Below are 27,635 nucleotides of genomic sequence, written 5' to 3'. Positions count from 1 at the left end.
TGGAGCAGAATTATAAAGTAGCAGAATAGATTGTATTTAAGAAAAGTACTTGAGTAAATTGTGCTTAAGTTTATTTCATCACTGGTTGTTAAAAATGTTGACACTTAAATTTTAATTTACACTGTAAATGAATATCGGTTTCCAATATCAGTATTCAGTCTCCTTGATTTCTACCCCTAATTTATCTAGCCTTCATTGGTAAAAACACTAGCAAGAGAAACACACATTTTGAACATGAATTTTATTGAACATAAATTAAAAAACAAGGTAGGTAAAAAAATATTTAACAGGTTTAGAAATTCTTTATACAACTATGTACAGGCAAGGATCCACCGTGAGCCGATATTAGTAACAAAGCTTTGCGTGTCAAATCCGATTATTAATCCTGAATCACAAAACATACATCCACAGCATTCAGCCTTCAATCAAAACTCTAGGGTCCTATCTATATCCATCAGCCGGGTGCGGTAGCACACAGGAGAATAGGCGTACAAAACATGGTGGCGGCCTATTCTTACAAAATAATTGCAGGCAAAACAGCAAGTCAGTGTTTAATAGTACTGATGTCGTTCGTTTTCAAGCTATCAAGACGTAATGATTAGAAATAAGGAAGCAGGTTTCACTAAATGTTTTGGGTAATTAAATCTTGCTTCATGACACCATTGAGGTAGTACACCTGTGAGAGACAAAAAAGAGCAAGAGGGTGCAAAACAGCCACAGAAAAAAAAAAAAAGATTAACTTAGGATCATCACTCGGCAATAGCTTCGGTTCCATTAGTCAGCCTTCACTTACAAATAGAAAGTTAAAAGCTCAAACACATTTATTTCCATCAGCTTGTTGAATATACATTTATTGTTCAAATATACAAAAATACAAAAAGATTTATAAGGGACTGTGCAGAGCAAGATTACTGTCAGTTTGAACCCTGCATCAAGGAAACTCTCCCTCATAGACCTTAAAAGACACAAACAGCACAAATGAACAAATAAAGAACAGACTGTAATAGTGGGATAAAAGCATTTAGATCACAGCATCTCTGCCGCCACAAATAAAAACAGGAATTTCAACTGAGTGAATGAAGGGGAAAAGGATGACTTTGGGTGACTATATTAAAACTACGTTTTGGGGTAAATGTCACCAGCACCTGAAACAGCAGAGTCCCTGCTCACAAGACTTGTGGTATCCAGAGTGAAATTAAAATGTAGCTGCACTAAAATATACACGAGGTGCTTTGAGTCAAATGTGTTTGTTTCGCTCTGAAGTCAAATGTGTCCCGTCTGCTGCAACACCAGTGCTGCCGGAGAAGGTCGTGTCAAAGTAAGGTGCTGAATAAATTCTCCTCATCCTTCTCGGTGACCTTGTATTTACACAGACACTCTGTCACCAGCATAACAATAACAATATTTTAAGTTTGCACCATTTGTAGCTGGTAATGAATCGCCTCCTGGCTGGTCTCTCTCAGTTCCAGCAGAGGCTACTGACGACAAATTCAACAAACTGAAAGAACGTGATGTACGAGTTGGTGAAACAGTACACTGATCCAATCATTTGTGCAGTTTCATTGATTAAACTGCACCTCCTAACAGACCAACAATCCAGCAGTAGGAAATCTCATAAATAGTTTTCATCCCAAGCTTTCATTATGGCTCAAATCTGGTTTGTGTGACTAACAGCAGTTCAGAGGACAGAAATGAACACGCTGTCCTCGAGCAGTCTATAAATTAAGCTTCCAAGACTTTCAGTAGATCAGGTCTGTGCATATCAGCGACCTCACTCTTATGGCTACTTCACATTGGTCGCCTTCATCAGTTCATTGAAATCCGCCTTCTGAATCCAAGTGCCTTCCACAAGATGGCTACAGGTACATTGTGTGTGTGTGTGTGTGTGTGTGTGGGTGTGTGTGTGTGTGTGTGCGTGTGTGTGTGCGTGCCTGCGTGTGCGTTGGCTGTACTAATTCAGGAAGCGACGGCAGCGTCGCGCCCCACAGTTACAGTGCAGCTTGCTGTTCTCGTCCTCGATGGGAAACTTGTAGTCGTAGGTCAGTTCTTCGCCGCGGTAGATCTTCCTCAGGGCGAAGATGACAATGTGCTTACGGCCGTCCACGTTGATGACACGAGAGTAGCAGTTTGGCTCGCAGGAGTGGTTGATGAAGCGAGCCGCGTTGCCTTGCATCGTCGCGTCCACCACATCGAAGTCGTCGATGCGGAACATGTAGCAGCCGATGCCCTGAGAGCGATCACAGAGTCAGTCATTATTTTCACATTCACAGGATATTCAACAGCTTAAAGATGTAATCCTTTATGTTTTCATGAAATAAATCCTTTTTTGATGCTATTCATAGTCAGCATTTTTTCTGCAATAGCCATTAAAGGGGCTTGGTGGAAGTTCTGTGGTGGGCTGGAAGCCGGTCGTTAGTTAATGTGTGGACATTTCTTAACCAAAGTTAGCTACTGTTGCTCTCTCAGAGGTACTGAGACGAGGCACTCAAGGACGTGCATGAACATCAATACATATATAAAATAATGAGGCAGAAACTTTAACCCGACATGATGAGGCTGATTTTTTGTACAGTTGTGTGTATTACGTTTACTTACCTTGCTGTCATAATATTTCTCCCGCTTATCAGTCAGGACAGCGCGAATGACGTTGCCGGCGTACTCGATCACCATCTCCCCAGCCTCGATGTTTCTTTTACAGAAAAGGCCTCGACCATGAATCTCAGATCTAAGAGGATTACAGAACAGTTGAATACAGTTAATTACATTTGAGCATACAAATAATATATATTTGGATAGTCGTTTCTTGTTGACATTACCTGTAAACTCCTACTGCTTCTTTGGAGATTTTTTCCAGGTGTCTGAATCTCATCGCCATGGGAAGCTCACTGCTGGTGGCTCGTCTGTTGGCAAGTAAGACATAGAAAAGGAGGTGTCAACATGGCAACTTTAAATTGCTGTTAGCTGTTGTGTGCAGTGTGTTTAACTTTTAAGGTTAGGGTCAAGGAAGTGGCACAGTTTTTATCCCTTTACCTGGAAGATTTCAGTGGGAATTCATCCTCTTCTTCATCAAAAGGCCCGACTATGTCAGGGAGCTCTCTGTGCTGTGATGCCAGGAAGTTGAACATATCAAAAGTTGCTTTCCTAATGAGAAGGAAAAGAAAGTTCAATTAATTTGAAGTGTATTAAATTACAGAAAATAATTTTTTTTTTACCTAAATAAACCTTATTAACACTGTAAGTTAAACAGTGACAAAAGTAACTCTGTCCTTACCGTGTGTAGACTTCAGAACGAGCGCAGCCACTAGGATTGAGGGGCAGCTCTTCCTCAACATCATCGCATCGGTGGAAGCGGAAGCGGTGCCGTTTGCAGTTGGCGGCACCCTGCAGTTGCTCTAGCAGGAAGATGACAGCATCGTGGACGACACCGAGCACCCGCGGGCCGCTCATCCCGCCAAGAGGCAGCTGCTTCAGGTGGAAGCCTGCGCGAGCTTCGAGGACGCCGTCAATGACAGCACGCCAGGCCACTGAGGGAGGAAAGAGGAAGGTATTAGTGCCGAGCAAAACTGTACACATGCTGACAAATTTCTTCTTACCTAACTAAACATGCCTAGAACACTATTTCTCTGCTATGATGGATGAATGACAAATAATTTCCCATTTTCTGGAGATAAAAAATGTAATCAGCTGCACAGGTGTCTTAACTGAGATTAAAATTTAACAGATATAATTTGTGACGCATCTGTCAAACGGAACAGTTACAGGCAGATTATAAACAAGCAGCTCTCACCCTCTATGCTGTTTGCTTTAACACTGAAGCCGTCATCACTGGTGATTTCAAACCGCAGGTGTGGCTGGTTCATGTACGTCCTCTTTCTGTATTTGGGTGCAGGTGCATCTTCTTCTGAGCTGAAACCTGTAGAATTAAATGAGTCAATTGCAAACATGTTACCATACAACATGTCCTTTAAGCTAATATGCTTACTAAAAAGCTCTAACTGACTTACCGCTGTTTACCTTCAGTCCGCAAACCAGACTAAAACTCTTCTTACTCTTGTTTTTCTTTACTTATGTAGACTGGTCATCAGCAAAGTTTAGTTATGTATTTATTTTTGTTTAACTGTGATAAAAATGTATGAAGTTAATCTCCCTTCATAGTTTTCTTCAGTGTTCTTGATATTCCAAATTGGTAGCCTAGTTTTCATCCCTCCCCATCCCCCAAAAATGAGGTATGAACTGAACTGAGGCTCAAAAATCGTTGTTTGAACCGAACCTATAAAACCTATATAACCTATAAAATAACCTAACTACATAATTATATTTTGAATAATTAGAATTTGTCTAGCGTAGTAGCAAGATTTCATTCCAAAGTGCAGTAGCTTTTGTGCTGGTGACAGCTGATGAAGAGCAAAACAAATAAACATATAATGTTTAGTTACACACCTGAATAAGGGCCCCATTCACAGAGGTCTCCGTGGCGAGCACTGACCCACACGTGTGTTTTACCCAGAATGTGACTGCTGGTTTCTGTGCTTGAAGGTGGACTGTCAATCCGAGGAGGCCTGAACAGAAAGGACGAACAAATGAGTAAAAGTTTGAACAATGATTGTGAATATAAATTAATCAATATTAAATTTTCAGTCACAAGAATGGCAGGTCTTATGTGTACCATTTTATAATAACTGAGATTTGTTTCCTTAAAAAACACCAAAACGAAATTATTTGATTTATACTGTTGCTTTAAAATGTACTAAGTTTTCTTACATTTCACCCCTCAAACATGGATGAGAGCGGGTAACCTTTAAATTCATGCCACCTGACACGAGACACTTGCCTGTTTTTAAATTTATAACAAAACATTAGGGCTCTAAATGTGGGTTGATTTCGGGTGAACTCACCTGGAGGGCATATGAAGCGGTGGAGCAGTAATCCTCAACTGCTCTGGCTTTTCAGGCACGTTCACCTGGTCTACATCAAGAACATCCTTCATTGTTGGAGCTTTCATTCTCACACCACTCGGTCTGTTGAAAGAAAACAGGACACAGTAAACATTTTGCTGATTTAAGACCTGAGACTTCAAATCATGTCAATCTGAAAGTATAACAGAATATGTAGAATAAAAACACGCTATCTCAAGACTTTAAGAATACATACATACTATGCAAAACAACACGTGCAATTACCATTGAGGGGGAAAATGTTAAAATATTCAAAATATCACACATGCACATTGCTGTGAAAAAAATTAAGAAGAATACCTGGCTTCATTCACTTCATCCAGCTCACTTGAGGGATCCTTCAAGAAATCCATCTTGGATTTCTTCCTGGAGGGCCTTTCAGACACTGACGACACTCTCTTGACCCTCACCTGGTGGCCTGATGAAGCGGGTCCTGGCTGCAGGTTGAAATCTCGTTCATTGAGGAGAGCACTGGGGGGCTCTGAAGGTGCAGCTGGTGACTGATCGGAGTCCTCCATGTCCTCAAACCGGGACCGTCTTCGATTTTTAGCCTTTCGCTTTTGAGTTTTCCTGAGGATGATGGGTTCTGTCTTTGGCATGTCGCGGTGTGTGGCCATGGCTCTGTCTATAATAGCCTGGGCTGTGCTTCCTGGGATGTTGGAGAAAGTTGCTTCAGGAGCACTTTGCACACAGACGGGAGCTGTAGGACCTGGATTCACGCTGCTTTTCACAGGCACCACTCTGACAATGACTTTTCTCTCAGGTATTGTTGTGTGGTTATCGGCGGGAGAGACGTTTGTGGCAGAGGGGCTGGAACGAGGCTTTATTATGACGCGCTGCAAGGTGTTACCACTGTGGAGAATCTTGGCAATCTGGCTTATTTTATTGTACGCAGGAGAGTTTGTATTGAGTGCCTGATATGTGTTTGTTCTCGGGTCTTTGATAAGAATCTGACCCTGACGGTTGACCAGTAGGACTTGAGGGGCAGGAGCCGCAGGAGCCGCAGGAGCGCCGGCGGCTGCAGCTTGATTCTGAGCCACAGCTTGGGTCTGACTTCCTGGCCTCGCGTTGTCCAAGCGGATGGCGATGGCTCTGCCTCGTGTGGCGCCCGCCTGAATAGGTAGAGCTTTCGAACCGTTGATCACGATCGGGGAGGTGACTGTGCGTGGAACTGCACAAAAAGTGGCAGCAGGAGCGGAAACGGATGCACTGTTGACAGTCTGTGTAGGTTGAGACGGCATCAACAAGTGCAGTTTTGGTGGCGAGCGTTTGATGTTTGATGGTGAACGTTTTGTCTTCATAATGATGGTTTTTGTGGGAGTTGTGGGAGATCTTTTGGTGTCGTGCTCGGGAGAGTAGTCAGGGTCATTCAAATCGTCTTGAAATGGTTCAGCCGAGTCGACCGATGAGGTGCTGTCATCTTCCATGAGATTGTTATTTGGGCACATTATAGCGCTACCTTCAGTAGACACAAAGTGACCTGTAGTTGAATCTAAGAAAACCTCATTTTGAGATGTTTCAGAGCTCATCGGGACCTCTTCCTCCTGAACTGACAATTCATTGTTTGCATAACCTGATTCGAAAATTTCAGACGGTGGAGAATTTTTCTGAAACTCTTGCTCAGTTGTTTCTTGTTCAACTGGTGACTTTGGCACAGTGTAGATCGACTCAAGCCTCTTTAGAGCAACTGTCAGCGTTTTGGTTGGTGTAGTATGGTTGCTGTGAATCTGAATCTTTCCCTTTTCTCCTTCTGAGTCTTGACTTTCATCATCGACCAACTCGCTTTCATCACTCTCTGACCCACCGTCTGCTCCGTCCAACTGTGAGATCGACTGTGCTGAAGGGAGCTGAGCTGTGGCGTCCGAGCTGCTAGCTGCGTCACACACTAGTGTGCGTGAAAATTTTAAGTAATGGCTTGAGTCTTCCTCTTCAGAGTCATTGTCTGGATTATCTTCCTGCATTTCCACGTCTTGCACCACACCTTCCACCTCTCCTTTCCCGCCTTGTGCTCCACAGTGAAGTGCCACGTTCTCAGTGAGCAGGGACTCGTCGAACTCGAGCTTCGCATTCAGCATGGAGGCCACTGCGACCTCTGTGTCAGTGTCAAACACAGTGTAAGGCAGCTCCTGGGCCATCAGGTGAGCTACTTCCTCCTCCAGGTTATCAGGGGCTAGTGAGATCCCATTGGTTGTGGCCACAGCCGCATCTTCCGCCTCAGACGATGCTAGGAAGTCTTGGGGAACCTCTGCAGAAACTGGAGTTGTGATTTTAAAGTTCTGCCTCCCTCTGGGGGAGTGAGGGATGGCTGGAGTGATGCTGGAGTTGGATCTAGGCGGGGAGCTCCAGACTGGTGATGTCGAGTTCTGTCGTGACAGGAGAGGCGAGGTTGATCCCAAGTTTGACGATCTTGGTGGGGAGCTGAAGAGGGCACATCTGGAGTGGACGGTGCCCCCGGAACGGAGAGTCATCGGTACGGACGGGTCACTGTCTGTTGGAGAGGAACTGCAGCGGCTTCTTGTTGAGAGCCTACGAGGCCGGCGGGTGTCCTCCAGGTCCCTTAGTGTCAGGATATGATGCGATTTGGGAGGAGCAGCCCCTGACAGCATAAAAAACAGAGTGAAGACGAGGCAGCAATGATAATTCATGAGGTCTAGTCCAAGACTACAGTAAGACATGACACATTTAACACTCACAACAAAGATAAATGCATTTAGGAAGGTAGATAAGTCCAAGTATGCAATTAAATAAAAAACATTTCATCTTAAACTACTTACCCGGAGATGGAAGAGGTCGAGATGATCCTCCTGCTGGTCTCCTGGTCTGTGTGTAACCAGGACTTTTGGATCCAGATGAGTTGTGCTGTTTAGAGTTTGGTGATGGGGTAGTGGACTTTATTGGGCTGGATGAGGAGCTTAAACATTCTGGGGACTCCATATCTGGCAAAACAAGGAAAGATGTCAAACAAAGTCAGACCAAAGGGCAATTGGTCAGAAAATATAGCCAGAAATACTTTAACTTTTCAGTTTATGCTGCAAGAGGAAAACTGAACCCAAAAGAACACTTGGATCAGTTTAAATGGAGAATTTAGCAGAATCACTTTATGGGCCTGGTCAGTTTTGTATTTTTAGCTAAATCATTTCTGTGAATGCTTAAACAACAAGTCAGCTGAGCTTAACGTAAGAGTTAAAAGAAAAGAGTAAAAACGTTCCTGCTGACCTCTGTGTTGGCTGGGACTGTGGACTATGGTGTGATTCTGTTCTTGGTCCCACCGTGGATCTTGTTCCTCACCAGGGAGAGGCGTGCTCACTTCTGTCACCTTACAGGTGTACTTGCAGCGTCTACGAGGGTCCACAGTGCTCCAGTACAACCGAGAACATCTGAAGAAGGAAGAGAAGAAGAATATGTTCACATACGTAAACAAAGAGGACTAATACACAAACCCAACATAATACATAATGTTAGTTTGAGAACAATAATGGTGCTCCAGTAAGCAAAAAAATTCCCAAAGACTCACGGATGAAGTATTTGGTTTTTTAGCCACAAACATACTGAATGAAAAGTGTCACACACGCACAATTTTAAAGATAAAAGATTTTGTGATTCTGTTTTGCATGTTTTATGAGAACTCCACTCCAAATGTGCCCCTAACCAGTCAAATTACCCCAATAGGAACATCAGTTGTGTGATCACTTACTGATAGCCCACAGGATACAACATCCTCCCATTTGACGACAGCTCTGACAACACACCGAGTTTCTGAATCTGCAGAGAGCCTGGAAAAGTGAGAGGGGAAAGATAATCAGATTCAACACACTACAGGCAGTCTGATATGTTTCAGTAATATTTCAACAATGTACAGGAGTCAAGTGTCTCAAATAAACAACAGACATCACCCAGATATTCTTACCTATGGTCATGTTTATGGATTCTGGCTCCAGCCCTGTGAGGAACTTTCTTCTGAGATTGATCCCTTCAAAGTCCACGTAGACCCGCCGAGGGACTTCAAACCCTTTCCCAGCCACCACCTGGAAGGGAAAAGATAATCATAAACCGATAGAATGTAGAGAATATAACTAATAAAACTAAAAAATAATAGAGAAGCTTGGGGGAAACTGTGTAATACCTTAGCACTGACAAGATCCCTGTGTTTGCTGCAGTACACCTTCCTGTCCTGCTGAAACACACAGTTCTGAGCACGAGCACACATGAAGTGGAAATTACTCTGGCAGGTTGCGAGACAGCAGCCCACAGTGGCTCCTGACTGCCCACAGCCATCACAGCGCTGGAGGATGAAGGACAGAAACATGTTAATTAACTCAACACAGGTTACAGGACTTTTTAACATCTAGCTTCTACAAACTTGAGCGCCATTTAATTTAATTCAGCTCCTGTTAATGTCTTACCAGGTGGCGCCCTCTTGAGACAGCAGTGTGCACTTGCAAAAGAGCACTATTCTCCTCATACACCTCCGCAGACCAAAGGCAGCAGTTAATATGGGCCCACTCGTTCTGTCCCATGTACAACAGCCGTCCGGCATCCTGTTGGAGGAAAATACATTCATATCAATTAATATGCAGAAGAGAAAAGCCATTTTATATTGTGATGATGCAAGGAAAGAAAAGAACATTTATGTCCACCGAAATATCAGATCACTTGAGTCAATGCCTCAATATGAAAAGCTTAAAAACAGAGCTGATAATATTCTATTCAAAGGTTTGTTTTGTTGCTCTTTAATTCCCTGATTTTATAGCATTTTATTTTGTTTTATTTCTTGCTCTAGTGATTTGATTAGCTTTGTATGGTATGGTGGTATTATATTTTTGTGAATTACCTTGTGAATGTGGTTGTGAAGGCACTTTCATAAATATATAAAGTGTATCCTTGTTCAGTGTATTTAAGTATTAGTATTGTGTGAAATGCAGTGAGTCGAGCTGAAACCTTTGGTCGATTAATCTTCTACTTCTTATACTATCTGCGTTTTTGATAATCAATTTATTATTTAAGTAATTTTAAGCAAAATGTTGAGTATTGGAGTGTTGCAGCTTCACAGATGTGACGTTTTTATATTCAAACGGATGACTGGCTTTAGGTTTTGGACTGCTGGTTAGACAAAAACAACCAAACAAAAAATAGTAACCTTTGACAGCAGGAAATAGTGATGATTTTAATACTGCAAAAGACTTATCAAGATAACAAAGATTTATCTATAATGAGAGTATTTATTGGTTTCAGCCCTTGCAGTAAAAACACATTATGACATCTGAACTCACACTCGGAGCAGAGTCTCCATATTGTTGGCACAGAGTGCACTGCCTCATATCTTTAGTCTTGGTAGTTTCCAGATCACTCGTTACACCTGCGGGGAAGAAAGAGGACCAAATGAACATGTATATTTTAAATTTAAGCAGGCAAAACTAATTAGAGATGCACTGATATCGCACTTCAGGGCAGTCGCTAATTATAACAATGATCTATTATCTGATAAAATAACTGAGAATATCACTCTTATGCAAATGTGACAAGGAACATGAGTGTTTAAAGATCTGTCACCATTTTAATATAGAGACTAATTAATAAACTAGAAATGAACAGAAAATAATACAGAACAGGATACAACTGTTTACATACCATGTGACTTCAGAGGGAGGCTGTGTGATACACCAGACTGTATTTTGACTGATGAAAGCAGAGAGTTGGTTTTCCCCGTCTGTGGACCCCTGGACTCCTTGGCCTGGTATGTCCTCTCTAGCCACTGCGCATAGCTGTGCTCCATAGATGGTGGGAGCACCGCCTCAGGGAGCATGCCACTACAGAGGGGAGAGCCAGAGAAGACTTTAAGACAACTGTCCATTAACCACAGTCTCTTGAGGACAGCTACAACGATTAGTTGGACAACTGAGTAGTCAATCAAAAGACAAATTGCCATCAAATTGAATAATTAATCAATCCTTTCAGTCATTTTTCAAGCACAAAATTCACTAGACTGAGCCTTAAAGCTCAAATATACATAATGAGGGAATCATTTTTAATTCAGATTTATTGGTGAAAAAATTTACCTTGGGAATTCCTCGGAGAAGGAGTTCCACTTTTTCAGATGGCGTGCAGGAAACCAACTGAAAACCCGCTCAATCAGCTGTAAGAAAACAACATTTAAGTTAAGCTTAAGGCGAACCACGGACAACAAGTTGCTCAAACAGTCTTTTTCACAGCCGGTCAAACCAGGGGAGGTTACCATGAAAAACAGAGGGAGAAAAAAAGTAGATTTCCAGTGAAAATCAGTGAAATGTGGGTCTCCAAAAATAAACTTAAACAGTGGGGGATTAGGCAGGGGAGGGGAACTCACTTTGACATAGTGTACCCTGGCCTGACTGATAAGTCTCTGATCCTCAGGGAGAAGCTCCTCCTTCTTTAGCCACTTCTTCATCACAGAGGAGACGTCAGCGTGGAAAGCTTTCTGAGAGGGCAAAGAAAAAAACAATAGGCTAGGGCTTCAATCAGGAACAAGAAAAGAGCTTCAAAGACAGAAAGTAATTACTGTTTGACAATAAGGATTTCATCACTATTTCAATTTAATTCAGCTGAATATGGTAACTGTTACTTACTATTGAGGTGTATCCACCTGCTTTAAACTTCTTCTTCATGGCTTGTAGATCACAGACTGGCTGCTGTTCCCTGACAGAGTGTGTGCTGTTTGTGTCGTTACACTGAAACACAGAAACATTTCATGATCAAAAACAACAATACACTGATACACTGACGCAAGTGTATTTCCGTTTGGTTTAATACTATTAAAGTCAAACATACTGCTTCAGAACAGGACTCTTTGGTAGCTCTTACCGCTTCACAGATAAGGAGGTGCTGTGTGGTGGAATCAGAGAGGAGGTCAGCGAGCACGTCCTCCAGGCCGGCTGTCAGCCTGCTCTGCAGCTCCACCTTCAAGCTGCTGTGCTCAGCTGGGTGCTGTCTGCAGGGCTGACAGGTGAAACACACTTCCTCTGGCTCGTTTGACAGCAACCCAAACAGCTCGTCTGCAGTGACAGACAGACACATTTAGGAGGAAATGATGTTTATTATGATTACATCTGTCAAATTATTGTGTACTACATATTACTATGTGCATGTTCCGCATGTATAAATAGTCTAAGAATTGTAATTATTGAAAGAGGGTCTCAAACGTTTATTTCTCTCTTTAAGTAATTCAAATGTGGTTTAAATTAAGTCGTTCACTCTTGTATTGTTTTACATGCAGTTGCCAAATGGATTCATTGTGCAAAATTGATCATTCTCAAACTATAGTTAATCATATTCTTCCATGGACTATAACTTGATCTCACTTTGACTGATACTTTATGAATAAACTGAGTGCTACTCACCCGACAGTCCTTCACATGCGTAATGAATCCAGTGGCTGCACGCTGAACACTGAAGCATCTGTGTGCATTGCTTGTCATCATAGCACTTGTGGCAGACGGTGCAGAAATTACCTGACGTAAATACAGATCAAACAGAACATTAAACAACACTGAACGTGTTTGGTTAACTTATGACAAAGACTTGGAGGTTTTCAACCAACGACCCATGGGTTTTACTGAGCTTTTTAAAAAAATGCCTGGTGTCTTTCAGAAGTTTTACCTTTGTCTTGGAGAACCGTGCAGTCAGGACAGAGATCCTGCTCGTGGTTCCAGGCCAAGTCCCAGGTCTTTCCAGGAGTCACACCGCAGCTTTTACAACGAATGCAGGTCATGCACACCTACACAAACACAACAGTGTCACAAAAAGGCAGGCCCTAGGAGGGTTCACACTGCCAACAATATCGTCCATGATCTACAGTGAGATAGCATTCTTGACACTTACACACTTCTGTGTAATATATCATTTTAGGTAGGTTCTATGTCGCCAAACGAACCTCTGTATTTTTCATTCTTTGACAGTTTACTACTTTCGATATCCCTAAAACAAAGCAAGGAGATTCTGACATATTTTAAGGACATTAAAGCAGTTACCCAAGGCATGCTGCAATTAACAGGTTTAGGGTACGTTGGTCCCAAGCAGGCAGGGTGGTAGGAGGTTTGGCATCTCCTGCACTGCAACACAGGCTGAAAGGAAAAAAACAAATTCACAAACAAGCTAAAAAGATTCTCAATAAAGCGATGTGATTCTAAAATCTCAGGTACAAAGTATCTTTTAAGAGGTCAGTATGAACAGGAGGAATTATTACAGCAAATTAATCTGGTTTCAATGTTCATATGGACACCTCACTTATATTTAAAGATGGACATGAAAAATTGTGAACCAGTCCTTAAACACATCTAGGAGAACTTTATTGGTTTTACATCATAAGCGATGCTGGCTTACATACCTTTGTGCTCTTGCTTCGACGGCCACACACATGACAAAATTTGCAGCGCCTGCAGCACCAGTTCTCCTTGTTGTCCTTCACGGGGCGCTCCTCCGGTGAGAGGCAGAAACTATGGAAAGGCTCGCAGCAGATCTGGCAAAATATCATCTGATGGAAGTGGGAGAGACAAATGAAGACCAGTTTAGCTTTAAAAATATTATTATTGGCACTGCAGAGCACCAACATTGGGCTTGGGGATAAAGGACGAACAACTATTTGGGCTCCAGTTAAGCCGATGTACCTCATGTCGTCCTTTACTGGCACAGAGGAGGCAGACAGGTTGTGGTGTTGTAGGGACAGACGTGAGGACGCTGAGGCCCCCCATTAGCCACACATTCTGTACAGCACAGTCCTCCTGGTAGAAACAAGGCAAGACAAAGTCAGCAATAAGAAAGTGATCAGTTTCTTCTCGTTTGTTGACGTGAAATTTGAACATTTTAAGGAAGTAAAAAGTGAAAAGACAAAGCTGTTTATCTTTCTGTGTTTGCAAAGAGGCACTTAGTATTCTAATCATTTGGTGGACATTTTTAGCTTGAGTGCCTTACAGAGTAACCGTACAGGACTTTACCTTCAGTGCACTACAATCCCTTACTCAAATGACATCCCCCCCCCCCTTTATGATCCTTTTATTTTGGAGCTTTGCACAGTCAGAATCAGGAGGAATCTATTCTTCCCTTTAATACTGAAATTAGAATTTTCTCTTTTACAGTCTCTAAACAACTCTCGTTGTTGCTTAAAAAGAAATGCAGTATACGGTCAATTTCTTAAACACCCCATTGAGTGGTAATACAAGAATGGCACCCAATACTCGTGCAACAACTCACCTTGAAGTCCACACGGATCTTGTACTTGTTCTGCAACAGGCCCTTTTGGGGTAATCCGTTAGTTAACCCCGTCAGGGTGTTCACTGACGCACACTCTGCAGGAGTCTGGGAATGAAGGACATATTGTGGGTGAGTTCTTGGACAGTTTTTCCGCACTGTCCGTTTTACAGAATTGTCCTTCTGCTCCTCTTTGTGCTGATTCCCTCGTTGGTCCTCCTGCTCCTCTTGCGTGCCCTCCTGTAACTCTGGATTGACAGTCTTAGGGAGCACTTTCACAGTTTTGTCTTTGTTAGCTCTGTGTGTCTCAGTCAAAACATTTGGGTTCAGCACCTCAGACTCTGGATGTCCCTGAAAACACAACTTTGATGAACCCTCTGTCAGTGGTGGGTGCAGTGTGGTCTCGGGATGTTGTTGAGGTGATGATGTTGTATATTTGTGCAAATGGGGGGCTGACTGCACCGCGGACTGGGGCAGACGGTACAAACGTAACAGCAGGGTTTTCTGTGAAGATTCTGTTATGGGATGTGGTGAAAGTGGAGAAGCAGGATTTGCGACAGGCAGGGACAATTCTGGAGGAGACTGTGACTGGTGTGAAATATCAGGTTGTGTTACATGCTGGGACAAATCTGGAGGAGACTGTGATGAGGAATGTGATGGATGTGAAATAGGCTGTGTTACAGGCTGGGACGACTGAGGAGGAGACTGTGATGAGGAATGGGATTTGTGTGAAATAGCAGGTTCTGTGACAGGCTGGGGCGATTCCGGAGGATCAAGTGGTATGGAATGTGATGGATGTAAAAGCTGGGACAACATTGGATGCCACTGTGAAGCGGACCGATCCGGACACTGGGGATACTGCTTTGGCAAATAGCACAGAGCAGACTGATGGATTAAATCAGGCAGACGGTGTAAGTGTACTCGGAGCTGCTTCTGCAGCTTCGGCATTGGGCTCCTGGGTGGGCTGGGTTCTGGTAAAGATTCTCTCGGCTCCGTCTCCTCCGTGTTCTCCTGTTCCTGTGGAGGAGGGGACTGCCTAAGCCAACCAGCACGATAGGTTCCAAAGTTACACTGATACTAGTGACATGCAGAGGCGGCGAGCGGCAGCAGCCAAAGTGACAGAAAAGGGGAGGAGAACTGTGGCTTTGAGAGGTTAGCCAGGAATAAAAAGTGCGAAAACGTAAAGATTTAGCAAATGCATTCAGCAGCAGTAGAGATACATAAAGAGAAAGTATTCATCTGTCCACTTCAAAGATGTCAACAACATACTATAAACGGTAATAATTTATAGTGTCATTAGTGTCATTCAAAAAGTCTGATTTCTCTGATGGATAAACCCTTGTTCAGTTCAAAGATTCGTAACGAGACTAAACTGTTTTAGGACGTTGCAGCAGTGTGAACTGGCCCGTCTAATCTCAACTCAGGCTGGCTGATTGTGTGGCCTGAGACTAAGCTTGTCAAGTCACCGGTGGCTGGTTTTAGAGCGTACTTAGAACGTCAGCTGGTTAAGTCAGTGACAAACTGTCAGCTGGTCTGAATGGCAGTTTTGGACACAGGAAAGGGAGGATCACGTCAATAATGTGTCTGAGTAGCAGCCATGACTGACCCAACCCTTAAAGTTTAAATTTAGACTGCTGCTAAACTGCCAACTTCACCGATTTTCCTCTGCGCTGCACAGGCACTCTCTACCCCTCACTCTCTTTCACTCGTTCACACACACTTTCTGTTTTCACCATTTCATGTGTCATTTATTTTTTAAGATGTTAGAAAATTATATGCAGCCAGAAAAAAGCCTGACAAGCCAGCAGTTAGAACGGATGTACAGAGAGTCGTTGCAGTAGAGATGTTACAACGTCTTGCCTAGTCGCATTTGTGTGAACTGGAAGATTTTCAGAATGTTGCAAGTAGTTGCAGGTTTCAAATCATCTTGTTGCAAATCTTTGGTCTGAACAGAGGCTAAGCTGTACAATGCAAATATGCTGATAGCATGAGAAAAATCTTCTTACTTCGTGTGAGTAAAAAGATTTTCAAAAATAATATACACCTTTCTATCACTACATCTGGAAATGCAGATATGAGGTTGATGCAGTGTAAGTTAGAACACATGCGCCCTATTTTTTTTACCCCTTCAACACAGAGAAAAAGTTCATGCTAAGATGCATAACGTTGTTCTCTTAGCTTGTTAGTTTTAGAAGAAGTATGAGTGTATACGGGAGATGAGGCTCTTAATAATCTCTGTAAATTCAAGTTTCTGTTGGACTTACTATTCAATCCACATGAGGTGTACAGTAATATTAAGTATCTTTATGAATGCGCACTAATCCGCTGACACATCACTTTTAGTTTAAATTTCAGACACATCCATATAGTGTGTTTAGAGGTGCATATAGCATGACATAGTCACTTGCTCTCTTTTTATTCTTGTCTTCAAAATATGGCAGCTTCCTTTGTTAATGCCGTGTTTCAATCATCAAAATGAAGCAGCATGTAGTCCTCATAACCTGTAGATGTATGCACTGGATCCATTAAGCATTACCAATTCACAACCAACACAGATATATAGAGATAAATTAAACACTTGGAAGCTATATATAAATACAGAGGAATTTCTCAAGAGGAGTGGCAAAGGGTTTAAGCAATGCAGACATAAAGGTAAAAAAAAATAAGCAAGAATCGTGCACTAGCACTATCAGGCAAGTCTTATAAGACAGAGCAAGATGCTTTAGTTTGGCATGTGATTTGGGGAAGAAAAAAAAATCCAATGTCCAGATCAACTAGAATAAGCACAGACAAAGACTAAGGTGGCACAGCCAAGGTTTACACTTCATTTTAGCTTGAGTTATGACACAGTGTGACAGCCTTTTCAACACTGAAATAAGCAATGTTAGAAAGCAATGGTGAACTTTACTGATCAGTGATACTGATGATCAGGAAAATATAGGCTCTATTAAAGTTCTCTGTTTCTCACAGGTTTATATTATCATCATCAGTTATGTATTGAAAACATTGTATTGTATTGCATTAATGAGTGTTACTCAAAACTACATTTCCAAATCTGAAGTCTGAATATTAGTTGCAAACTGTCAAAAACCTCACGATCAAAATGACTTACTGCCTCTGACAGACAATAAAGTATGTTGTGCTTCTACCAAAAGCAGAAACAGGCTGCATTTTATCGATAAAACAGCTTAATTTGTATATAATTTATAAAGCATTAGGTTGAAAACATACATGCAATGTGTTGAATATGAAGAGAAAACTTAAGAAGTTAGAAACAGAAGATTAGCAAGGCTGAACTTGAAAGATGTTATTAGAATCACTTCCAACACAGATGATTCAATTATAATTAGAAAAAACTAAAAGTGAGACGCAGACCTGGGCAAAGTATCACTTGGAAATATTTGCAGGTGTTTGTTTTCTATATAATGATTTTTTCATACTGTCTGTTAATCACTTTAAGAAATTTGTTATTTTAAAAGGTGTTTTTGTATTGTACATTTTTAACACCACAAACATGGACATTTTAACTGCCACCAATATGAGCAAAAAAACTCCAAAAATACAACTTGACCCAGGTTTGATTCGGTGACATACTGGAGGCGAGGAGGAAAATCTGTTGGATGTTTTTACCTTGTAAGCTCTGGGTCTGCCCCCAGCTACTTTGGAGAGCAGTCGGCGATGCTTTGCCACTTCAGTTGGAGGGTTGTCTGGCAGTGACCCGCCATCTTGTGGAGCAAGATCTCCAAAAGAAGATAAACAGATCTAAGACACAAATCTGATTCTACTGAGAGGTTTCAACGCACTGTAATATGTGCTGTCAGGAATATAAAATGTATGGTTCGCTCCCTTAAACAAAGCTCAGCAATCAAAGTTGGAGATCTTCAAGCCTCAATCTGAAAAGGCAAAACAGTAACTTTGAGTCACAAAGAAAAAAAGCTTTACTCACCTGGGTTGCTATCAGCAGCTACACTTGGCCTGACTGCTGATTTATCTGCCTTCTCCAGTTCTACTTCTTCCTCCTCTTCTTCAGATTCAGACTTCAGCAGGCTGCTATAGGAGCGTGGCGTAATGTTACGCAGGGACTGTTTCCTGATTACAAGCCCCAGTGAGGCATCGTCACTGCTTGACACAGAGCCCGACGGTCGCCTTGTCTGGACTGAGAGAAAGGAGCACACCAAATGTTTGAATATGTTGTTCAATTTGTTTTGTTTCTGTTAACTTTGAGATTTAATCTCAGGGCAGGAGCTTCAATCTAATCAGAGACATACCTTTCAGTGGTTTAATGATGCGATTGATCTTTGCTTTCTCAATTCGGTCACACTTTCGATATCTGGGGGAAGAAGAAAAAGTAAAATGTGATTGTATATCCAAGTTTAGGTGCACATGTAGACATCTATGCATGTGTTTAACTGTAAGAGTCAGCTTGTCCTCATCAAGTGAATAGAGAGTATTTTAGGCACCACTTACTCAAACATTTTAGCACTCTGTTAAGCGCTAACCTCAGTTTTGTCAGTTCAAAATGTAAATGATGTCAGAAGCTTTTAACACTCTGGCTGATTCTTTTGTCCTGCCTGTCTGCAGAGCCACAGTTTGAGCAGCTGGTTAGCTTAACTGAACACATAGGCTGGAAACAGCTGGTCTGGCTTTATCCAAAGGCAATTTATTAGAATATCTTTGGACCAGAGCAAACAAATGGTTGAGAGGATTAATATTTTTTTCATTTTCCCACGTTTATTTTTATTTCCCACCTGGCCACTTAGAAATTTGTATACAAACAATGTCATCTACACTCATTATTTCAAAGTGATCTTGCGACTGTTTTGAATTCTTTTTGAATGAAAGTGAAAAGGTACAGTCCAACTGTTAAAAGAATTAAACAAATTAACTTCCAACATAATTAGTAACCAAAACCAAAAGTTAACCCCCTGAAACTGAAACTTGCCAATCTACATCTGTGATTATTTTGACTTACATGCAACACTGCCGCTTGGTGTTGGGCCCCCCGAACTTGGGCTTATCGAGGCAGTTGATACACTTTGCGCAGTCCTCCTCAACCAAACACCCTGCGCAGTATCCACAGCGCCGGGAACGGACTCCCCTGCTTTTATACTGACTCAGGATCTTCCTTCTGAACCTGTGGCCCCTCCCCCTCCTCCTCCGCTGGAGGTGAGGAGGAGAGACAACCCAATCCCTGCCCTGATCAGTGATGTCGTCGTCATCATCTGCCACATCTGGAGGCGAGAGACAGAGAGGATGGGTAAGAGAGCCACAAACATCACAATTCAAACATCATTAAGTGCATGTGGTGGCAGAACTTCAGTCTGCAGGAGACGTGACAGGTCTAACTGCGATGATTGGACGTGCTTAAATACTCATTACTGGTCTTTTGTCCAACAAGCAGGCCTGGTTTCTATGGCTACTGGCTGCCTGTTGGAAATCTATGAGTCACTATAGAATAAAGTTAAAAGTCCCTGACAAATCCATTGCTAGTGGAAATTCCCCTGCCTGACCTTTTAGGATTTAGAAACAACTAGAAATATATTTGAAACTTAATTCCCTTGACAACCTCTTGAAACCCCCAGTGGTAGTATTTTAATCCCAGCTGGCACAAAGAAACTGAAAATCATTACTTTGAGTTAGTGACTTTCAAGACTTAAATATAATTTTAATATAATAATGTAGCTTGTGTAAGGATCCGTTTTTCTCAATAGCACTAAATGTGTTCATTTGTCAAACGGCACTTCCTCACCTCATACTGAGTGATGCTCACTCGACCAGTGTTGGGTATAGCTTTCCAACAGCGGTGGCTAATCTGTGTGTGACAAAAGATATTTTTGCTGGCAAATATTTTAGTTACAACTACATTGAGCTAACAAAGCAATTTTTGTAATTTTTGCTCAGCAGGTTACGTTTGCCAAAAGCTTTCAAAATTCTGCTTTTTACAAAAGAGATTCTTATTATTTTTAGATTGTGTGTTTAAAACTGCAGAAGCTTAATAATGCCAGTTTGAAAATATATCTTAGCTGATAAAGTTTTCATTATGAAACACTAGCAGAGCAGCTTTGCCAAACTGGCAGAAATAAAGTGTGGACAAAGCTAATGAAGCATTTTTGAGAAATTGGAATAGAAAAAAGTTAACCTACCTGAGAGCTTGGTTATAAACAGAATCAAGTCGATCTATTTTTTGGTTAGTTTGTTTGAGGTTTTTACAATAAATCTGTGAATGATATGGTAATCCTGTCTATTCCAGGGTGGCAGAAACTCAAACTACACTGTAACAATGGTTGATGCTGCACATCTTTCCATATGATGTGGACAGTTTCTGAACCTGACTGAAGGTTCAGCAACTTAAATATAAGACTTTTAATGCGACCCCCACAAAATAGAAAAAAATGAACACTTGCCCATTTTGAGTTAATGAGCTTCCTTGCAGCTGTAGCTAGCAGTCCTGACTGTGTGAGCGAAAGGTCTAATTGTGGATTGAACCACTTCCTGATCGCACAAACCATTAGCGGAACCATCTTCCAGTGTTTCCCATCAATTACTTAGACTTTGGTGGCCTGCCACAGTCTCATTTGTCCCGCCACAGTTTCATAATTAACAGAAAAATATTTTTCACTTCTCCTAATAGCATTTGAGATCTCCAACGTTGTTTGGATCCATCGCTTCACCAAAGCATCTTTCATTCGCAGTCAGTCAAGCCCCCCGTGCCTTGTTTTAAGTGTACACGCTCTCTCTCTCAGATACATTACAATTGGTTTGAATGAATTTTGTGTCATTTCCAATTCTTTTGATCTTGATTTTTGGAAGAAGTGACAGCCCTAGAGGACAATACCTCTGCCCCGCCCCCTAGAGGGTCAGAGATCCACCCACCGTAGTCTCATGAAATCCTGTGGGAAACACTGATTTTACTTTTAGTTAAGAAGTGCACAACAATACAGCCTACAGCAGGCAACAAAACATATCCAAGACTTTTGTAAATAAAACACTTTTTATTCCTTTTAAAGCCTTTTTATGATTTGAATTTAATGCTTTTTTAAACTTTCTAAGCCTGCAGATGTACTGAACTCATTGTTTTTTCAGTCCCTCCTTTGAGTCATTTCTGATTTTCTGGACATTGCTGGTCAAGAGACATTTGGACCTGCATATTGGACTACATTTGGTTTGTATGCGCTTAACCATAACAAACAAAATTATTAGTATGTATTACATTAATTGTATAGGTTGTTTACAATGTTTACACTGTGGCTTGGGATGTGCGCATTGTGAAAATAAGTTGGTTAAATGTTGAACCTATTAATTTTGACTTAACTTGCTTCGTGTGTAAAACATCACTTCCTTTCTTATTAAACCTCAATTAATATTACTGCACACACACACAGTGCAATGCAGAATGCACTGAGGTGCTCATCCTTCTCTAGTAAAAACAAAGAGAGGTTAATTTCTGCTTAAAAACAACACATGTAGACGCTTTGTACCTTCAGCCGCTGGAGAAAAAGTGATGCCCTCTCTCTCGTGAAGTGGCAGGGCACTGAGTCTGGGAATATCATCTGGCACCATGGCACGGGGCTGCCCCAATGCCACTGCTGCTGCCCGACAGACATGTTTGATCCTCGGACCGGCGAGCAGCTGCTCCTGCACGCAAACACAAACACATCAAAGAATACAGAGAGAGTCTGAGAGTTAAAAAAATTTTGTAGTACACAAATTATGATAACATCAAGTGATAAAAGCAAATCCTTTAATAACGACAAAACAGAAAAAAATCTCTTTACTGACTGGTGTGTCATTTATTTTCAAATTAAAATCATTACCTGAGGACTGGTATCTTTGGGAGACATGCCAACTCTCCTCCTCCTCCTTCTTCCAGTAACTGGCACTCGTGATTCCCCAGAGCCCAACTATTGGTCGAAACAAGGAAGTTAACACAAGGTTTCATGTAAAAGGTGCTATAACATCATTATGTTACTATACCTTCTTAAATAAACAGCCAAGCTACTTGCAATCTGGTTGGTTAAGTTCAGACTGCACACATTTGATCTGGGATTCTTACCTGTGATAACTTGAGCTGTTTCTGCTGATCAATTTTGATGAGCTGGACTTTGGCTTTCTTCAGCAGGTGGAGCATCGTCTTATTGGCTCCACTGAGACCAATTCGATAGCTGGGCCCACTGACTTCCAACGCCTCGTGACTTTCTACTTCATCTGCACCAAACAATGTGAATAGAGCAACTCTAGTGAAGTAATGTACAAGCAAACCCTTTGTAACTGGAGGAACACCTATGGAAAACACACCTCCTGTATACAGCTTATAGATCTAAAAAAAAAAGTGCATGAATAAAAAATGAACTCAATTTGTATTCCTCTGAAGAGTAAAAACATCTCACTATCTCAAGAGAGATGTTGTAAAAGAAATGCATGTTGGCGATACAGACACTGATAACACATTTGTAAAATCACAGCTAAATTTAAGTAGCAACAGCTTCATAAATAATTACACAAAAAGAAGAAACAATCCTTACTGTTGTTGCCTGTATCTCCTAACGGCACATGCGAGGGCGCTTCCACGTCAGTGTTCACCACCACGGCCAGTTTCCTCACAACACCCGGAGAGTCCATCTCCTCCATCATGAGCTTTGACCGTCGCTTCCTCTTGACATGAGAGGTCAAACCGTCGCCCTGATGGGTATAATCCCCCTGAGTGTCGGGCTGACCTCTCTTTTTCTCCGCCAGTTTCAAGGTCAGTTTCTTGAGATTCTTGTAGATCTCTAGGTGGCTCGTGCCTGGACTGGGCTTTGATGAGAACTTTGTCACCATAGATGAGCTGTCAACCACAGATACAGAGTCACTGTCTGACTGCAGCGAGTTATCGTCATAGCTTGACTCATGGCATGATGGACTTGGTTTTCCATCCTCCCTCTGTTGACTTTTCAGCCATGTTGAGAGAGAACCCTTTGGAAAGGGAATCATTTCCTCGTCCAAGAACCTCTTCGGAACTTTAATTACACGGGAGGACCGTCCACTCATCACAGTGGCGGAGTTGTTTGAGCTCGGCTCACCCACTGAGGGAGTGAGATTTGGACCTTGCAGCTGCTGCTCATCCTCTGGCGTTGGTGTAGCTGGAATGGGTTCTGCTACATAGGTGTAAAAAACACGCCTAGTGCGATTCTGAATCTGTTTTTGAGGATTAATGATTGGAGGGTCTTTTTGTGGCCTTCGCCTGTGCCCAAACAAAGATCTACGTTGTCTTTTCTGTTTTCTTTTTTCAGAGGAATCTGTGGCTTTACACTCGAGGGGCATTGCTGCCTCCTCTCCACTCTGAGCACCGGCCTCAGCTCCAGCCTCTGGAGAGGCACCCATACCCTTCGTCATTCTCTTTCTCTGTCGTTTGTGAAAGGACGTGAATGACAGAGCAACTTCCTCAGAGATGCGTCTGGTGTTTCTACTTCGAAAGCCCCTCATGCGTTTCACAGACCTCTTTGGCAGGGATTGGTCTGTGTCGGAGTCCTCTGACACTTCACCTTGTTCTTTGACCTTGGAAGCTCTTCCTGCACCCTTGAGTGCTGTCAGAGGGCTCACTAGCTTATCTTGCCTGGTGCCACCAGCTGAGGTAGTGGCTGTTTGGCTTTGTGTGCTGCCCGAGTCTGCTGATTTTCCTGCTTTCCTGATAAAGTCAACTGATCTTTTACTGGTCTGTCTCCGTGAGACCTGCCCGTCTGCATGTTTGACTTTTGCAGCGAGCGCTACCTGCTTGCCATGCAGTTTAATTACCATTTTGGGGATTTCTTTGTCTTTTACTGTGCTGTCTTTGACACCATGGCCTTCTTTAGAGATTCTTGGTACAATTTTCCCAATCAGAGCCGGTTTTGGGTTTTTGGGTATAATTTTTCCAATGAGAGGCTTTGCAGCCAGAGAATGGTCTGAAACTTGGGGAGACTTCGCGTCGCTGTGTAATGTCGACTGAGATGCAGTCCTTGAAGTCTTCTGTGGATGAGCTTTTGTGGTCCCAAATCCAGCAAAATCTTCCTCCTGGAGAAAAACACACGTAAATATGTTACATGGCTATAATAAAAGAATTGCTTCAACTAGATATGTTGAAGAAAACACCTGTAGGTGCGCTTCACATTGCCTGCTACAGACCACAAACACATAGCTATAGCATTATATAGCTTGAAGCTTAAGCAACAGTTAGGAATGGACATCTATACACAACAGACATGAAAATGAACATAAAATTATTACAGACCATATCTTAAATATCCATCATTTCAATAACACGGAGAGCTGCAGTGAAAGTGGTAATGAAGATAATTAAACATTTAATTACTTAGTATTGTGTTTCAAACAACATTATGCAAAAATAATTTTGTGCTTTTCAATAAAGACTTTTAATAATTTATTTCTCGCCCACTTCTGAGTTCATCATTTGGTTATCAGTTATCAGCCCTGTTGAAAATATGGCTCGGCATCAGAGCCCTGCTTTCTTCTCTTTCTCCAATGTTGCATCAGTATTTTGCTGAGGTACCCAATACAGCAGATTTTGGTTTTCAATCTATGAGTCAACCACAAAAAATAACTCAGCAGAATCTTTTCTGCGCAGCATCCCTCTGCACATGCCTAATTTTCAGTGAGATACACAGCAATGTTTGATACATCAGGAGTGTAGCACTCAAGATCAGGTGAAATTGAGCATTTCAGCCAGATTCTCCCCTAAAAGAGTGATATTTCACAGCCAAGTGCTGGAAATATTCAAACTCCATCTCTGCAAAAGTTTAATTAGGTCCTTTAGAGCACAATCAGCCCCCAGCTTCCTCTCATTCATTCATACACACGTATACCTTATATGCAAAGATTGCACACTACAGCCGATCAAAAGCACGCTTCAAATTGACTGCTAATTACTCACATCCATCTTTGTGTGTGCGAAATAACAACTCTCTAGATTTGTCAGCAATGAAACTCCCCTTGTGTCTATTCAAAAGCACTGCTGAGCACATGAGTGTGTGAGGCACTCAGTGACGTGTGCTGCTCCAGTTGAGCAGCACCCACAGGCTTTAGTATGGGCCATGTGATTCTGTTTCAGTCCACGCTAAAGGGATTGCATCAGTGAAGTCCGACTGATGTCAGAAACTAAAGCCCCTGCTCTGGAGATTAAATAATATGATAAAATCCAATTTGGGATTACATCATTACCATCATCCTGTCTGGCCGGAGCTAAAAGGAGATCACCTGAGAAATTAATAATATCTAAGACACTGGCTTCTTCACAGTGTGGCAGATTCAATTCCTCTCTTGTTGTTTGCTGTATAATATTTATGTCTCATTATGAATGAGCCTACACACAATACCATTTCAATTTTGTGACTGGATTTCTAGGCATTTGTAATGTTGAATATTCCACTGAATGTAAAATAAAAATTACTGGACATCTTAACTTTCACCTTGGCTTCATTAGTATTCATCCTCAATAAGGATGTTAATGGTTAATCATTAATTGATAAATTGCCGTTTCGATTTCTTTTAACAGACAATCAGAAATGGGCACAAATACATCAAAAAATATTTTGTTACAAATTACAAACACCTGTTTATCAAATATATCAAAATAAAATACAAAACAAAAAGGTATAAGAAATTGTATTTAATAAAAACACAAGTAATTTGTGATTTAAAAAAAAACAAAAAGACATTCTATACAATCTGATATTACTATATTTTAGCCATTTAGTAGCCTCAATATGTTGGATTTTATTGGACCACGACACATGAGCAGTCAAAGACGGGAGCACCGCAATTAAAATAAAGTCATTATTTTGAGTCACTTCATTTATAATTGAAGTAGCTTGGTGTTTACTTTATCTGTTCTTTTAACTCCTACTGTAGCCTACTCTGATTTTACATTGAGCATAGATCATGTCAGTGGTTAAAGGAGTCGTCTAATAAAAAAACATCTAGCATATTTGATATTTTATTAATGATTAACTGATAATCAATTGTTAAAGCAGCCGACCATAGATTAGGGAAACTGCTTAATATTTACATCCCTAATTGTCAGTGCCCCTGGACACTCTCATACATGACTTGATCAAGCGTGTTACCCATCATAATTTGTACTTTTAAATAACTCATCTGTGTCAAAGTCTATGTAAACAAGTGATCGAGCTTGAATCAACATCTGTTGCAGCATGTAGACAATAAACAGAAAACTATGCTTTTTCTTTAAAATAGTTCAACCTTAAGTAAAAGTCAGGAAAAGCTTGGATTCCTCCTCAAAGATTCCTGAATCTTTACCACCATCTGAATAATGAAGGGGAGATGTGCATGACGGGAAGTATGAGTGTTTGTAAACAAAGACACTGTCCTGGGCAAGATTTGTCATATTAAAGGTCTAAATGAAGCTTTTGGCTTATTAACACGTATAGATAACGTTTGTGTTTCCCCTTTCCGTTGCATCCCACGTTAGCTGACGTTTAAAACACCGAGCAGTCAGCTGACCGCTCCAACGTGGAGAGTGTGAACCGCAACTTAGCAGCGCCAACGTTTTAATTACGACAACATTAGCAGTCTGTGGATGTCAGCACCGTGTGGGAAGTTCAACTCGAGATGAACCGTATCTACGGATGAACAGACAAAGACATCTACCGGTTTCCACAACAAAAAAACACCCGCGATTGTTATCATACCGCCAAAGTTTCCGCCTCATGCTCATTCCATGCAAACAAACTCAGCTGGACAGACATTGACCCGAGTGTGTGTGTGTGTGTGTGTGTGTGGATGTTGCTACTTAGCATTCATATGACATTTCAAAACAGACGACAAACTAACGTTACTAAAATCTGCATAAACAACCAGACTGGAAATATACACCCATCTGAAGTATACCCTGCAGGCAGACGGTTAGCTACAATGCCTATTTTGGAGTTAGTGTTTCCAAGCTACCGCTAACTAGCTCTGTGTTAGCTCCCATACTTTAGTAAGTAACAAACAAGCCGTTTTAAATGTCATCCTTTTAAACGAAAGGGATTTGTGTGTCGTATAAGGCGTTTTGTCACCCGTGTAGCTGACATGCTACAGTTAGCTTATTCACCTCCTCACTGTTGCTCGACTCGAATCCAACATCTCTCTGCCGGCTGTGCTTCTCCGCCACCCCGAGCAGGCGCAGCAGGGACGGGTCCTCGCTCAACGCAAGGCCGATGTTGACGGGCCTTGGCCCTCCGGCAGCCAGCTCCCCATCGTCCGAGCCCAACCTTCCGCGTCTGGTACGTTTCTCCGACCGCAGCCTGCTGCGAGCCGAGCACGGCCGACCAGGGAAACGAGCCTTGGCAACCCCTTGGGTGCCCAAGCCCGCGACAGTAGCGGGAGATGATAATCCGCCTCCCGATGCCGCCATTATTTACTACAACAACACGGACGGCGCGCTGGCAGAGGGTGACAGCAGCGATATGAGCGAGGCAAGATGGA

General features: G+C 41.9%; 1 protein-coding gene across 2 annotated transcripts; it reads right to left on the bottom strand.

The window, feature by feature from the left end:
* Positions 1–222: 222 nt before the first annotated feature.
* kmt2ba (lysine (K)-specific methyltransferase 2Ba) lies at positions 223–27,601 on the bottom strand. 2 transcript variants are annotated; one of them, XM_073482788.1, is made up of 36 exons: positions 27,262–27,601; positions 22,697–24,203; positions 22,228–22,379; positions 21,989–22,075; positions 21,653–21,809; positions 19,147–19,405; positions 18,443–18,504; positions 18,121–18,330; positions 17,805–17,914; positions 14,178–15,191; positions 13,595–13,708; positions 13,315–13,461; positions 12,959–13,051; positions 12,588–12,705; positions 12,329–12,439; positions 11,793–11,983; positions 11,558–11,659; positions 11,299–11,409; positions 11,012–11,088; positions 10,584–10,762; positions 10,226–10,311; positions 9,359–9,493; positions 9,079–9,237; positions 8,863–8,980; positions 8,650–8,728; positions 8,172–8,332; positions 7,730–7,891; positions 5,256–7,551; positions 4,896–5,018; positions 4,441–4,559; positions 3,788–3,913; positions 3,272–3,524; positions 3,031–3,141; positions 2,817–2,900; positions 2,596–2,725; positions 223–2,227 (listed from the first exon to the last, which is right to left on the bottom strand). In XM_073482788.1, exons 1-36 carry the CDS (start codon positions 27,562–27,564, stop codon positions 1,952–1,954), a joined length of 9,522 nt encoding a protein of 3,173 aa, XP_073338889.1. In that variant the 5' UTR covers positions 27,565–27,601; the 3' UTR covers positions 223–1,951. The 2 variants fall into 2 exon arrangements, with proteins under 2 accessions (XP_073338889.1, XP_073338890.1); XM_073482789.1 differs by having other exon boundaries at positions 14,178–14,282.
* Between the last annotated feature and the right edge of the window lie 34 nt (positions 27,602–27,635).

This window comes from Pagrus major, chromosome 16 (genome assembly GCF_040436345.1).
Source record: "Pagrus major chromosome 16, Pma_NU_1.0".
Lineage (NCBI taxonomy): Eukaryota > Metazoa > Chordata > Actinopteri > Spariformes > Sparidae > Pagrus > Pagrus major.
Note: the sequence above shows the minus strand (reverse complement) of the source record. Positions and strands in the feature narration are given on the sequence as shown.

Coding starts and splice junctions, on each gene's coding strand:
- kmt2ba (XM_073482788.1), bottom strand. CDS start 27,564: ATGGCGGCATCGGGAGGCGGATTATCATCTCCCGCTACTGTCGCGGGC. Junction 12,440..12,587: donor CACGGTTCTCCAAGACAAAG/GTAAAACTTCTG, acceptor TATTTACGTCAG/GTAATTTCTGCACCGTCTGC. Junction 10,312..10,583: donor CCTCCCTCTGAAGTCACATG/GTATGTAAACAG, acceptor TCTTCCCCGCAG/GTGTAACGAGTGATCTGGAA.